Consider the following 13,478-nt stretch of genomic DNA (forward strand, 5'->3'; position numbering starts at 1 on the left):
TAACTAACCTGTAAATTTCACAAACGCATTGAAGAAGGAAAGACAAATGAAACACAACTACAAGAAGACACATAATTATGTAGTTCACCTCGAATTTGGCTATGTCCACCACAATGAATATCCAAATCACTAAAACAAAAGAAGCAGGACAAGATTACAAAACAACTACTTGTTGTTTCCAAATTCACAAGAAGATAAGAAATCCAAATTACAGACAAGATCACAAGAATGGGCCAAAACTCTCAATATCAATCACAGATAACTAACACACTTTTTTTCATTTTTAATCATCACACAAATATCACTCTTCTCTCACCCAAATTATCTGACACTTTTTTTTTTTTTTTCTTTTTTAATCATCACACAAATATTCTCTCACCCAAATTATCTGATAATTTATCTGATAATTTGGGTGAGAGAAGACTACAAAAAATCTGAAATACACACAAGGATTCAAACTACAAGAACAGTCGTTTTTTTCTTATCTTTTCTACTCATCAGACAACTAGATTAAACAAGTGTCTGTCGCCACCGCTCCCCAGGCTGAAGTGAGCTCGAGCGGAAAATGCGGCAGACATAAAGAACATCCCAACCGACTTGTACCAAGCCACTCCTAGATTAACTTCTCCACGAGCAGAAATGCACTGCGTCCAGATCTGCAAAATTTGATTCACATTGAAACAGATTACACATTTATCCTCATGCTCGGTCAAAACACATATGATAGGACTGTACAGCAGTAGAATTGCAATTGCATACCTGATCAGCTTTCTTTCTTGCTATCATTCAGCTCCTGCTCAAGATTCTCACCAGAATTAGAGACATATATCCTCACTTCCCTTGGGATGCTGAGGGATCCTGAACAAAAGTTGTCCATTTTGTTGCAATTGTTAATTATGATCCATTGCACTAGTGGCCAACCAAAGTTATATTTGCCTTGCGAAAAGCTTCCAAGATTTGGAAGACCCCAAAGATTCAAATCACATAGATGAGGGAGCATGCTTTCATGCTCTGTTTCTTCACCCTCATCTGCTGCGACTATTGCTTCGATCATCTCGCAAGATCTTATAGCTAGACGTTCGAGCTTGACAAGACCTCTGGCAATCGAAGGAGTGAGTAGGTATCTTAAACTGCGACACCAACTGACATCTAGATTAGTTAAATTTTGAAAGCCTTGACAAGATTGTTTGAAATCCATGATATCATTTATTTGCATCCCTTGATCAGATTGGGAAATATTTGAATCTATTTTGTCTGACTGAGAAATTGAAGCATTCCCTTCATTGACGGTCAATCTTCCGACTTCAAAAATCTCTTCCAGTGAAGAACAGTTCTTTACCCGTATGATCTCCAATCTCTGCAATCTATTTTGCATTTGTGTTGGTACCAAATGCAATAGTTTGTCACAATCCTTGACAGTGAGACTTCTTAATTCAGAGAAGGAGTTGGGTGAAAGTCGGCTATTCCATATCTCTTTCCAGTTGCCCAGACGGCTAATTGTCAGGCATTCCAAGACGGGAAAGACAACCTGCAAATACATTGAGATCTGTTAATATAGTACTATCTCCCAAAAATTACTTGCTCGTTTACGTTGTCCAACCATTTGTTCTTATAGTTTTACATCACAGCAACAACAATTTCCTTTTTTGGGTCCTATAAAATACTAGCTGGTTGGTTTATTTTGCTATAAACAATTGAGAGGCTGGGTAGGGAATTTTGTGACCATTTATTTTAGCATACTCTCCAGGTAACTTGTGCAAGTGTGAAACTTTAAAATAAGGTAAATTGACACATATTCATTTTTATATCGATATTATTCTTTTTGGACTTCAATTAAGCCTTTATATATGCTTATTCAAATTCTTCTTTCATCCAACCTTGGTAAAAAAAGCAATGACATAACCTTAGTAGTAGATAGTCAAATTGTAATTAGTAATTTTTGAAAAAGTAAAAGATGGAAATTTACTTCCAAAGATGTGACAAAGTACAACTTTTCTAAAAGGAAAAATACCTTGGGGTCAGAGAAAAGTGAATGTTCAACGGTCAAACTATTGGGATGAAGACTGCTGCCTTCCAGTTGCCTTTCCATCCCCTTACAAGTACTTCTGCTCATTCCAGTGAAGCTTGGTAGACCTTCAAGTGCCAAGTCTGTCAAACTACGGAAGTTGATCTCTTTGACATGATGTCCTGATCCTTCCAAGGCAAAAATTGCTTCCAATGACTGGCAATCCCGTATTGATATGGATCGGACAACTGCCAGATCTCCCAACCATCTAGATTGGCTTCCAATAGTCCAAATAGTCGTCAATGCAGGTAGATTCTGTAAAGTTAGCCTTTCTAGTTTCTGAAGCGATCCAAGTGGCAGGTCACCATGAAAAATCTCTTTCAGCCTCCTTGCTCCATCGATTTCCAGATAATTCAAGACAGGAAAGACGCTTCGTTGAGTATCTTGCTTAAGAGTCATGTCAATCAAATATTCCAAAGAATCACAGTCTTTGAGGGTAAGCGACTCCAAGTTTGCATAGCAGTTTACATCCAATGACTGGCAAGTGAAGCTCGGGAGACCTTTAAGTTTCAACTTTGTCAAACTAGGGAAGTTGATCTCTTTGACATGATGTTCCGATCCTTCCAAGGCAAAAATTGCTTCCAATGACTGGCAATCCTGTAAAGTTAGCCTTTCTAGTTTCTGAAGCGATCCAAGTGGCAGGTCACCATGAAAAATCTCTTTCAGCCTCCTTACTCCATCGATTTCCAGATAATTCAAGACAGGAAAGACGCTTCGTTGAGTATCTTGCTTAAGAGTCATGTCAATCAAATATTCCAAAGAATCACAGTCTTTGAGGGTAAGTGACTCCAAGTTTGCACAGCAGTTTACATCCAATGACAGGCAAGTGAAGCTCGGGAGACCTTTAAGTTTCAATTTTGTCAAACTAGGGAAGTTGATCTCTTTGACATGATGTTCCGATCCTTCCAAGGCAAAAATTGCTTCCAATGACTGGCAATCCTGTAAAGTTAGCCTTTCTAGTTTCTGAAGCGATCCAAGTGGCAGGTCACCATGAAAAATCTCTTTCAGCCTCCTTGCTCCATCGATTTCCAGATAATTCAAGACAGGAAAGACGCTTCGTGGAGTATCTTGCTTACAAGTCATGTCAATCAGATATTCTAGAGAATCAGAGTCTTTGAGGGTAAGCCACTCCAAGTTTGCATAGCAGTTTACATCCAATGACAGGCAAGTGAAGCTCGGGAGACCTTTAAGTTCCAACTTTGTCAAACTAGGGAAGTTGATCTCTTTGACATGATGTTCCGATCCTTCCAAGGCAAAAATTGCTTCCAATGACTGGCAATCCTGTAAAGTTAGCCTTTCTAGTTTTTGAAGCGATCCAAGTGGCAGGTCACCATGAAAAATCTCTTTCAGCCTTCTTGCTCCATCGATTTCCAGATAATTCAAGACAGGAAAGATGCTTCGTGGAGTATCTTGCTTAAGAGTCATGTCAATCAGATATTCCAGAGAATCACAGTCTTTGAGGGTAAGCGACTCCAAGTTTGCATAGCAGTTTACATCCACTGACAGGCAAGTGAAGCTCGGGAGACCTTTAAGTTTCAACTTTGTCAAACTAGGGAAGTTGATCTCTTTGACATGATGTTCCGATCCTTCCAAGGCAAAAATTGCTTCCAATGACTGGCAATCCTGTAAAGTTAGCCTTTCTAGTTTCTGAAGCGATCCAAGTGGCAGGTCACCATGAAAAATCTCTTTCAGCCTCCTTGCTCCATCGATTTCCAGATAATTCAAGACAGGAAAGACGCTTCGTGGAGTATCTTGCTTAAGAGTCATGTCAATCAGATATTCCAGAGAATCACAGTCTGTGAGGGTAAGTGACTCCAAGTTTGCACAGCAGTTTACATCTAAGACATTGAGAGGGTCAGTCAAATTCTTCATTTTTAACTCGAGCTGGTTAGTTTTCTTTAACAACAAACCGATTCCAGTATCCGCAAGAGAGCTTGTTTCAAGATCATGAACTCTCAAGTAGTTAACCTCTAAGTCCTCCAAGTCTTCATGCCCATCCCATCCAATAGAGATCTTAAATCTTTCAAGCTTATGAAATAGCTTACTGGTTCTCAGAATGTCAATTGGTGGTAAAGCCACTGCTAAAGTAGTCAAACTGGACAAGGAAAGCAGCTCTGCAAGTAATCCAACACTCCAGTCCATAGAGTTGGCCCACCTTGTGAGATGGTCGTAGTTTCCTCCTAAATCCTCAACATACTCTGCGAACAGATCTGCAAGGTTGTCGACTTCCTCTGGTTCACTTCTTTCCTCATCCTCCAGTCGAGCGATCAGATCAGTTGTTGTTTCTGTTGTTGAGGCTAGTTTCTCAACCGCCAACCTGTTGAGTTTCTTCCATATGTCGACATCAACCTCAGATTCTTCTGATTCGTCTGATTCTTCTTCTGGTTGGGCATCAACCTCCAATTGAGAGATCCAATTGATTGTTTCTGTTGAGCCCAGTTTCTCAACCACCCAATCGTTAAAGCTATTCCCCATGTACAATTCTTCTAGACGAGATAAACTCGATATAACACCTGGTGATATTACTTTAAGCTCTGTACATCCTGTCAACTTTAACAACCTCAGATTAGATAAATTTTTGAATGTATCAGGCAACTGTTTGATGTCAGATCCATATAACCAGAGTATCATGAGTGACCGTAGCTCTCCAATGACATCAATATTGAGACGGCAATCCGCTAGAATGAGTGTTTGAAGATTCTTCAGAAGTGAAAGGGATGGGAGGATTGAACGCCCGATCATTAAAACCTTGAGATTTTCCATTCCATCGAAAATTGTGGATGGCAGCTCCAGTTCAATTCCATCTGTGGGTCCCAACGCTAAAAGCTCAGTAGTACTCATATCGGCTCTCAGTGAACTGCTCTTGAGCCAATCGTTCAATTCCACTCCTCCTCTTGCCATAAATCTCCTTTCAAGCTTATCACTCTTCTTTTGTGCTAACTCTTTGGAGGCTATATACACGGCTACGTCACGCACCACATCATGCATTCTAAACCAATCTTTCTCATAGTCATCGCCGTCTAACAACAAAGAACGACATTTGAGTGTTTCAACCACTGTTATTACGTAATCCCTTGCTCCAGATATTGAATCAATGTCTTTAAAAAGTCCAAGACCAATCGCAAACATAACCAAGAATTCAATTGGAAACTCTTCACTTTCTGGAAATATGCAACACAGCAAAAAACATGATTTGGCTTCCTCGCTTGGTAGACATTCATAACTGAACTCTATTTTTCCGTACACACGCTCTATAACTCCTGGAACATCTTTTGGGCAAGCCACTCTTAGTTGTCTAAGTGCATTTCTCCATACTGGAATTTTTTCATCTTGTAGTGCCCTTCCTACAGTAGAAATTGCAACCGGTAAGCCATCACATTCATCCAGAACCTGCTCTGCTATAGGACGCAGCTCGGAATCGGATTCAATGGAACATCCTGCTACCTTCTTAAACAAACTCCAGGCATCATGTTTTAGCAAACTACCAATGAGGAAATTCTTTTTGGTTTTCATCTCTTTAAAGGTATCTTGATTCCGTGATGATACCAGAAGTTTGCAACTTTTTGGAATTCCTAGTTCCCACAGATCTAGTTGTCCCCAAACATTGTCCAATATTACAAGGACCTTTTTGATACCCATTGATAATCTTTCTCGTAACTTGGCTGCTCTATCATCCTCTGCTTTAAGTTCCAGACCTAGAGCATTAGCAATTTTACCTTGGATTTTGATCAAGTCGGGTTCTTGAGTAAACTCTGCAATTGCAACATCATCAAATAGATCTACTTCACTCGCTTTTGCAGCAATTTCCATCACCAAGGTTGTTTTGCCAATTCCCCCCATGCCACAGATTACAATGGGGTTGGATTCATCATCTGTCAGAGCATCCATTACATCTCTGATGACTGAAATTCTTGATTCAAACTCAACAGGTCTTGCTCTGTGAGTGGATTGTGATAACAATTTGAAATTGCTCTGAGTCCCCATTTCACCAAACACATTTGATAGTTGTGAAATCAACATGATCTTGCAGCTTTTCTTGATATCAACACAAGAAATTCCAATTGCTTCCAAATCAGGTATTTCACCGATATCAGTCAGTATTACAAGAATCCTCTTAGAATCGGATGCCTGTAAAACAGCACGTAGCCTCTCTGCCCGTTCAACCAAACTCCCATTCTCCAATTTCAGGTCTAGCATTTCTGCAATTTCACCTTGTATTCGTTTCAAGTCTGGACCCTGGGACACAACTGCCATCGCAACCTCTTCAAAGAGCTTTTTCTGTTTCATTCTTTTCATGAACTCTTTAGTTGTTACTGTATCTATCACTCTGATTGTCCCAGAAATGCCGATCATGCTGATATTGTCATCTTGCAGAGCCGTCAAGAGATCCTTTGTATAAGGCAACCTATATTTCAGACGGTCAGAGAGATCCATAGGTGCAGGTGGCTTAGCAGGATCGGATGTTCCTGAGGAGGAGCTAGCCCCTTCATGGGGCTTCGCCGGTGCCTCAGTGGAATCCTCAGAATATTGCATGACTGGATAATGAATCTTCTGCGCAGAAGCAGGACATGATATCGTCCCGAAATCTCCTTCTGTAAGGAGGACATCTACCTTTGGAGCCATCTTCGCTGCTTTCCTACTCAAGGAATGACGGACCTTCAGATTTGGACACCACCCATTGGAGCTGCAGCATGTTGTTGCCTCGGCTACTCTTCCTTCTCCAAAACATCTCTCCTTTTCTTGTATGGTGCGGTTTACTCGGTCCAACCAGTCCTGAACTTCGGGAAGAATAGCCTCCAATTTCCTGTTTGCTACATGCACACGTAGTTGTACCCCATCTCGTTTGGCAGTCAGAGTTGTAACCTTCTCGGTGAGATCTTGAACATTGCTCTTGTAGTAAATCAGATAACCAAACTGTCGCAGAACAGGTGCGACTGTGTACTCTGCTAATTTTGCAACAACTGAAATACATATATCTGCCATTTCTCTACTCTGTTTTGCTTTTGATGATGACTAAGAAGGACCACAAACGGAATAAACGAAGGAATACTAAAAAGACAAGGACTCGAAGAAAGGACGATTTTTTTTTTTTTTTTTTTGTTCTTCTGGTGCGTGCTTTGAAACTGAGTGAATTCAGATTCACAAACAATTGAAGTGATGAAAATCAATAAGCAACAAAAGCGAGGACCAAGAAAGAAAGGAAGGAACTACAAACGAAAGCCAGCATTTTTTTTTTCTTGTATTACTAAAGATTCACAGAACAATTTCAATAACTAGGAAGCAAAGGGGATAGAGGGTGGACAAATGAAAGCAGTAGTTTTTTTTTTCCTACTTTTTTTTTTTTTTTTCGTTGTGGGGTTGTAGGATGAAGAAGCAAGACCAAAGATAAGAAAGGAAACAAATCTAACTAGGCTTCAGCAAAATATTAGAACAAAAGAAGGAAAGACAACAGATTTGCGGGGAACTCAATTGGAAATGGCAACTACAACGCGTACCTTCCTCGTTCAAATTGTTTGGTTGTTGATCAGAGAAGAGAAATGCAGAAATTCGGGAGCCAGGAGAAGAGAGAAGATCAACACTGATCTAATCATTCCAAGTTTAGTCTTGCTCTTCACCGGTTCACCAGTCAACTAAAGCAGTAAAGTCCTAGTCTTGTTTTTGGCCAAAAGTAAAACAGTAAAGTCTGGGCACCGGCTTTTATCAAGCAAGTACAGCGGTCACGTTTCTGACCGGTCTTGTCATTTATGGCAAGCTTAAAGACCAGTTAAATTGAGTCAGAAGTCGGTCTCCAGCCTAGCATTGAGCCCAACGTGGCTGACATCAGCGTGAAGGACAGGAGAGAGACGCGAGATGGCTAGCGCGTCAGCGTCAGTTTCTTGTCCCATAGCACGTACGCGTGTTCCACACGCTTTGTCATGTAGAGCCCCAAAAACTTCAACAGATTTACAGTCTGTCGCTTTTGACCACTCGGCCACTCTCCCCTTCCCGGGCCGAGGCCCCCCTCACTGGGTTCTAAGAAGGCCCTGAATCAGCCACGTGCAATGTACGGTTTGGTTACTTTTGGGAATTTGAAACCAACGGTCACTAAATCTTGACCGTTGGTTTCAATTAATGGGGAGATCCAACGGTTTTTAATTAATCTGATGTATATATATGTATAACGGTATTATAAAAGGTAAGAAAAATAGATTATTAAATTTGTAAAAAAATTTCCTAAATACTAATATCATTTAGTCATATAAGACTTTTTTTTGTCAGTGAGATGTCGTAAGTTCGACGCACAATAAACTAGTTGTTATATATGAGTTGTTTATTTGATTTAAAAAAAAAATTCCTATTAATACTTACAATTTATATCACCTCCCACAACCAAAAAATTATCTTACGAGGTTCCATAGCCAATTTTTCTTCCTCCTCCTATAGCTTTCATCTTCCTAAATTTTTTGACTCTCATATGGCCATATAAGACCAAGATCAAACTGTAGATGGACGTTGGAGGAAGACATTCAACTGTGCAAGTCTTGAAAATTTATTAGTCAAAATCTGGTTTCGAGCAAAAATCAAAGGAAACCCGATCTATAGGAGAACATTCGACAACACTATGCAAACTGGAATGGACGTGTTCGATCAATGCTCAGTGCATTGATCCTCCAAAGATTCGGCGGTTGATGTTTCTCTACTGTGGTTGGCAAATCAAATGATTTCTCTAAGTTGGTATCTCTAAAAAAAAATGCTATTAGGCATACTACCTATATCACACACCGTCAAGTATAAACAATGGTTTCTTAGACAGTTCATGTAACATGATTGGTCGTGTTCATAACATGCATTACTGAGGCTGACATCCAAGCTATCTTGTCATGGTGGGAATCAGCCGATATCTCGCCTGGAGGCCAACATCCCATGCTCTTTATAAACCTGCAAGATAAGTTGTATACACACTTAGCATTCCACATCGAAAGATGAGGCTCCCATACTTATAAAAGGGATCCCTCTCCCTCTTTCAATGAGATATGATCCATGATCTCCCCCATTTGTACTATAGTGGCTACTTTAAGTACTTAGTCACTTTACAGTGAAACATTAAAATTAGACGTGCCTCACTTCAGGAACAAGGTGAACCACTATACTTCTTGCGTCACTCTCTACTTCTATTGTACTTCTTGTTTAGCCTCCAGGTTATGACAAAAATATGTGGCGACATATGTGGGAATCACGTATATGAAGTCATGTTGCTTTCCAAGCTCTCTTGGTCACCTTTCCAGGACACCATAGCACCTCAACATGATTCAAGAACTCCTTTGCGAGATCTCAATGCCCCATTTTTCAGATTTCATTGTCTTCTGTTCAAGATCTCATGGCTTCCTGTAAGTGATTCAATGCCTCTTTTGCCTGATCTCAAGGCCTCATTTCCGAGATCTCACGGCCTCTCATACATGATGTATACCCTCTTTTGAATAATCTTACGCCCTCCGGTTCGAGATCTCATGGTATCCTGTACATGATGTATGAGCTCTTTTGTATGATCTCTCGGCCTACCGTACGTGATTCATGACCTACTTAGTATAATATCTCGGCCTCCCGTACGTGATGCATGATTTCCTTTACATGATGTCATGACCTCCAGTTTAAGATCTCATAACCTTCTTTGCATGATCTCTCAGCCTCCCATATGTGATGCATAGCCTCCTTTGCATAATCTCTCGCCCTCATGTACAAGATGCATGGTCTACTTTGTATGATCTCTCAGCCTCCCGTACGTGATGTATGGCCTCTTATCTCTTTAGGTATGCTATTATCTCCCTCGGCATCGTTTCTCGCTCAACATGAACACCTCCGCATCTTATCTCGCTCAACATGATCACCTCGACATACCTCGCTGGGCATGATCTTATCTCACTTGGCAATACCACCTCATCATTTTCTGGCTGGGCATCGAGTTGATTTCATCTTGCTCGACATGATCGATCATTTTGTGATGCCCCCAAAATTCGTATTTATTTTTCGAGGATTTTTCGGAATTAAGTTTGTGGTTATTGGACAGTTTCGTGGTTCGTGGATGGAGCGGAAGTGTTTCGGACGAATTATATGAATTATGGTTTTAGGGGGGCGCGAAGTTTGACTTTTTATACATTAGGTTTCTCTGAAAACTTCCTTTACGAAAGTCATAGAGCGCGTCAATACAAGTTCGTGGACATGTAGAACTAGGAATTCAGAGTTTGTATGAGAAAGTTATGGGCGTTTGAAAATTTGGGAAAATTCTATAAATAGGGAAAATTCTGAGATTTTTTCATAAATCCCAAAATTTTCCATTTTCCTCATTCTCTCTCCTCAGACCCGACCCGGACCCATCGCCGTTTTCCGGTAGTAGTAGTAGTAGTGGTGGTGGTAGTAGTAGTGGTAGTGGTGGTGGTGGTGGTGGTAGTAGTAGTGGTGGTGATGGTGGTGGTGGTGATGGTAGTAGTGGATCCGAGAGGAGAAATGCATAAATTTATGGATCCAGGAGTAGAGAGATGTTCAACAGTGATCTTATCATTCCAAGACTACTCCTGCTCTTCACCACTCAACTAAAGCAAGTCAAGCAGTAAAGTCTGGGCCCAGGCTTCTATTATTGGGCGCGGTACGCAGTACAAAATTTACTCTTTAACCATGTTCATACCTTTTCAGTGAAAATGTGGGTCTGGTGAAATGGGAACCCCGTACACATACTATAGAATGGGAACGCATACACATGAATTCTAGTTTCACTAGACCTTTAATTATGAACAATGGGAACACATATCTCAATCTGGAACAGCTCTCAATTTGGAGCTCTTTTAAGTTTTGAAATGCCAGAATGTTCTTTTGATTCCACACATATTTCAACTCGGATAGATCACTCAATTCCATTTTCTCTACGCAAGGGAGTAATGTTGCAGTAGTAGCATACTTTTCTTTGAATTTTAGACCTTCAACGTCAAATTTCTGGCTTCTGCTTCCTTGAAAAGCAATCGTTCTCTGTTAGTTTCTGGTAAGAGCCGATTGACTGCAGCAGCCTTCCCAGTCTTAGAGTGACGAGCTACAAATATGAAGTTGGCTGAAAGAATAAGAATTGTCACAGCCTTCTACAAAACAAATTTTCTTTTATTAAGTCGAATCGGTCACAGCATTAACCAACCGCTTCACATGGAGAGGAGCACAATTTGCTCAGGTACCTGTTCTCATCTCCAACCTTATATTAATTTTGGAGCAACAGATGGCGCATTGGATGTGCCAGAATGAGAAAATCTTGAGTTTGTAAATTGGGGCTACTTTGGATGACATATGGTTTAGAGATTGATCAGATTTGTTTACCTGTCAATAACATAAAGGAATAGAATCATTTTTACTATACAACTACTATCAATTATGTATAAAGAATTATCAGTTTAAGTTGAAATAAATGTTAGATTCAATTTGCCACCAGGGAATTGCCAAAAGTATCCTTGATGATGTAAAATGCCTCTTCTAGACTATGAAACAAGTAACATGAACTTGAAAGGTTATCAATTCTAATTTTGGATCTGAAAAGAAGAAAGTTCTCAACCCTACAGGAAGCAATTTCTTACCCTCAAATGACTTATTCCAACTTCTCAAGTATTGTGAAGAAGAACAAGTCATTTGCTAACATTCTCTCAAAGTTGCTACTTGTACAGTTACAGGAATTCAAAGAATTGACTTACTGCAGTTTAATTACATGAAAAATGGATTGAATTTACAGACTTCAATTGCCATGAGTTCAACGGACTGTTATCAACCCTTCACATCTGGGGTATAGGTTTCTATAGACGTTATGACTGATCAATCCTTCCAATATAGTGTATAGGTCCTTTTCCTTTGTCCCAAATATCTCATTAGCCTTCTACAGAGTCTCCTGAAATGTTCCTACTATTTATAGACAAGTAATAGTCACTACATCAACTGTAAAATAGCACCAAAATTGAGCTGAGAGAGAAAGAGCATGTATCTCTTTTCTTTGCTAGTGGGCGTTTAGTTCCTTAACATTTGCCAATAATGCGCCAAACTGCTCCCAAGACAAACGACTCCTGGCAATGCACAAGATCAGAAGGTCAGAAAACTTAAAGCATCCACCTGGTCATGCGACAAATGATGTCAGATGGCAATAAGAGGAAGAAAAATTACAAAACAGATAATGAAACTCTCTTATTTGACTTTCCAGCAAACTAACTAATCTGTAATTTGAAAGTACAGGAATGTGTTCTCCTGTTCCTAGCAACTGACAGGAACAAATGCGCACAAAAAATAAATAAGGAGGCGAGCAAACTGGAACATTTACAATTTCCCAATGGCCCTAATCCACTAACCAAGAGTGAAACCGTCATGCTGTGCTTAAATGAACCATAGTGCCATCCTCAATCCCAACAGTTCATCACAAATGTAAAAATGAACCGGAACCATCAAACTCAGAGGTAAGAAATTAATTCTTATATTTTCAGTGTTGCTTAACACTCACCTTCAAAGATTGCACTGCATTTGAAACATGTGAATTTGTTCGCTACACAATTATTAGACAATTTCTCTATACTTGTGCTGTCAATCTTCTGTCCCTTTGGGTAGTTAGCTTTCTTGGTTGAGGTCTTATCAAACAGTAACTATTTAACAGCGTCCTCAGGCGAAGTGGGAACCAATAAACAAATGCCTAAATTCCGAGAATTTGTAGAAATGTGAAACAAATTATGCAGCAAAAGATAAACCCACATGGCTGAATACTCATTCAATCACAAAAATGAGAGCTCGTCAACATTAACCAAGCGAGTATAAGAAAAACACTGAAAAGTATAAAATTTCTGAGAAGTCGATATACAGAACTCAGAAGGAACCTTATAAGATGGATAATTCATGTTTTTGACATACAATCTCACACATCACAGAACCGTCCATTGGTCAAGTCAAGTCGGATCCCATCCATCACCGGCATTGTTGGTTGAGACCCATTGACATTCGATCTTCCTACAATGTATTATTAAGAAGTCATCAACTTCAAATACAAATGATAACTACAGCAAGAAACAAGGGTCAAAGAAATATTACAGAAGGGTTTCATTATTTAGAAATGGAAAGTGCTCTCTGTTCTGAAATATATGCATTCACTCAATCACAATGCATAAACTCTAGACTCTGAACCCCATAATATAAAGCATTTGAGTATGTGACCAAAAGACCGAGCATCTGCACATAGAGATTATTTGCCAAGAACCTTCACTCACACAAGTGATGTTGAAATCACTCAAAATATGCACACCTTAGTAATGCAACAGAGAAAAGTTCAATCATTATAAGTGAAACTTGTCAAAATTCTTGATTTGTCTTCGGTAATGTGGAAACTCTCAATGTAATTTGGGCTGAGATTAGCAATTCCAGAAAATGAGAGGAG

At 39.8% G+C, this 13,478-nt stretch overlaps 2 protein-coding genes across 4 annotated transcripts in view; both read right to left on the bottom strand.

Moving 5' to 3' along the window:
- Positions 1-395: 395 nt before the first annotated feature.
- LOC133741539 (uncharacterized) lies at positions 396-7,298 on the bottom strand. Its single transcript, XM_062169414.1, has 3 exons — positions 2,012-7,298; positions 760-1,528; positions 396-656 (listed from the first exon to the last, which is right to left on the bottom strand). Exons 1-2 carry the CDS (start codon positions 7,046-7,048, stop codon positions 764-766), a joined length of 5,802 nt encoding a protein of 1,933 aa, XP_062025398.1. The 5' UTR covers positions 7,049-7,298; the 3' UTR covers positions 396-656; positions 760-763.
- Positions 7,299-10,802: 3,504 nt separating this feature from the next.
- The window catches only part of LOC133738078 (acyl-coenzyme A thioesterase 2, chloroplastic-like), a 37,324-nt gene continuing 34,648 nt past the window's right edge, over positions 10,803-13,478 (bottom strand). Inside the window, exon 3 of one of the 3 annotated variants that reach the window (XR_009859954.1) lies at positions 10,803-12,129. Coding sequence is in view for 1 of the 3 variants with exons in the window: in XM_062165520.1 (XP_062021504.1) it covers positions 12,082-12,129 (48 nt within the window). In the remaining 2 variants the exon portion in view is untranslated. The remainder of the gene's footprint in view (positions 12,130-13,478) is intronic. The other 2 variants (XM_062165519.1, XM_062165520.1) reach the window with 2 other exon arrangements.

The sequence above is a fragment of the Rosa rugosa genome, chromosome 3 (genome assembly GCF_958449725.1).
Source record: "Rosa rugosa chromosome 3, drRosRugo1.1, whole genome shotgun sequence".
NCBI lineage: Eukaryota > Viridiplantae > Streptophyta > Magnoliopsida > Rosales > Rosaceae > Rosa > Rosa rugosa.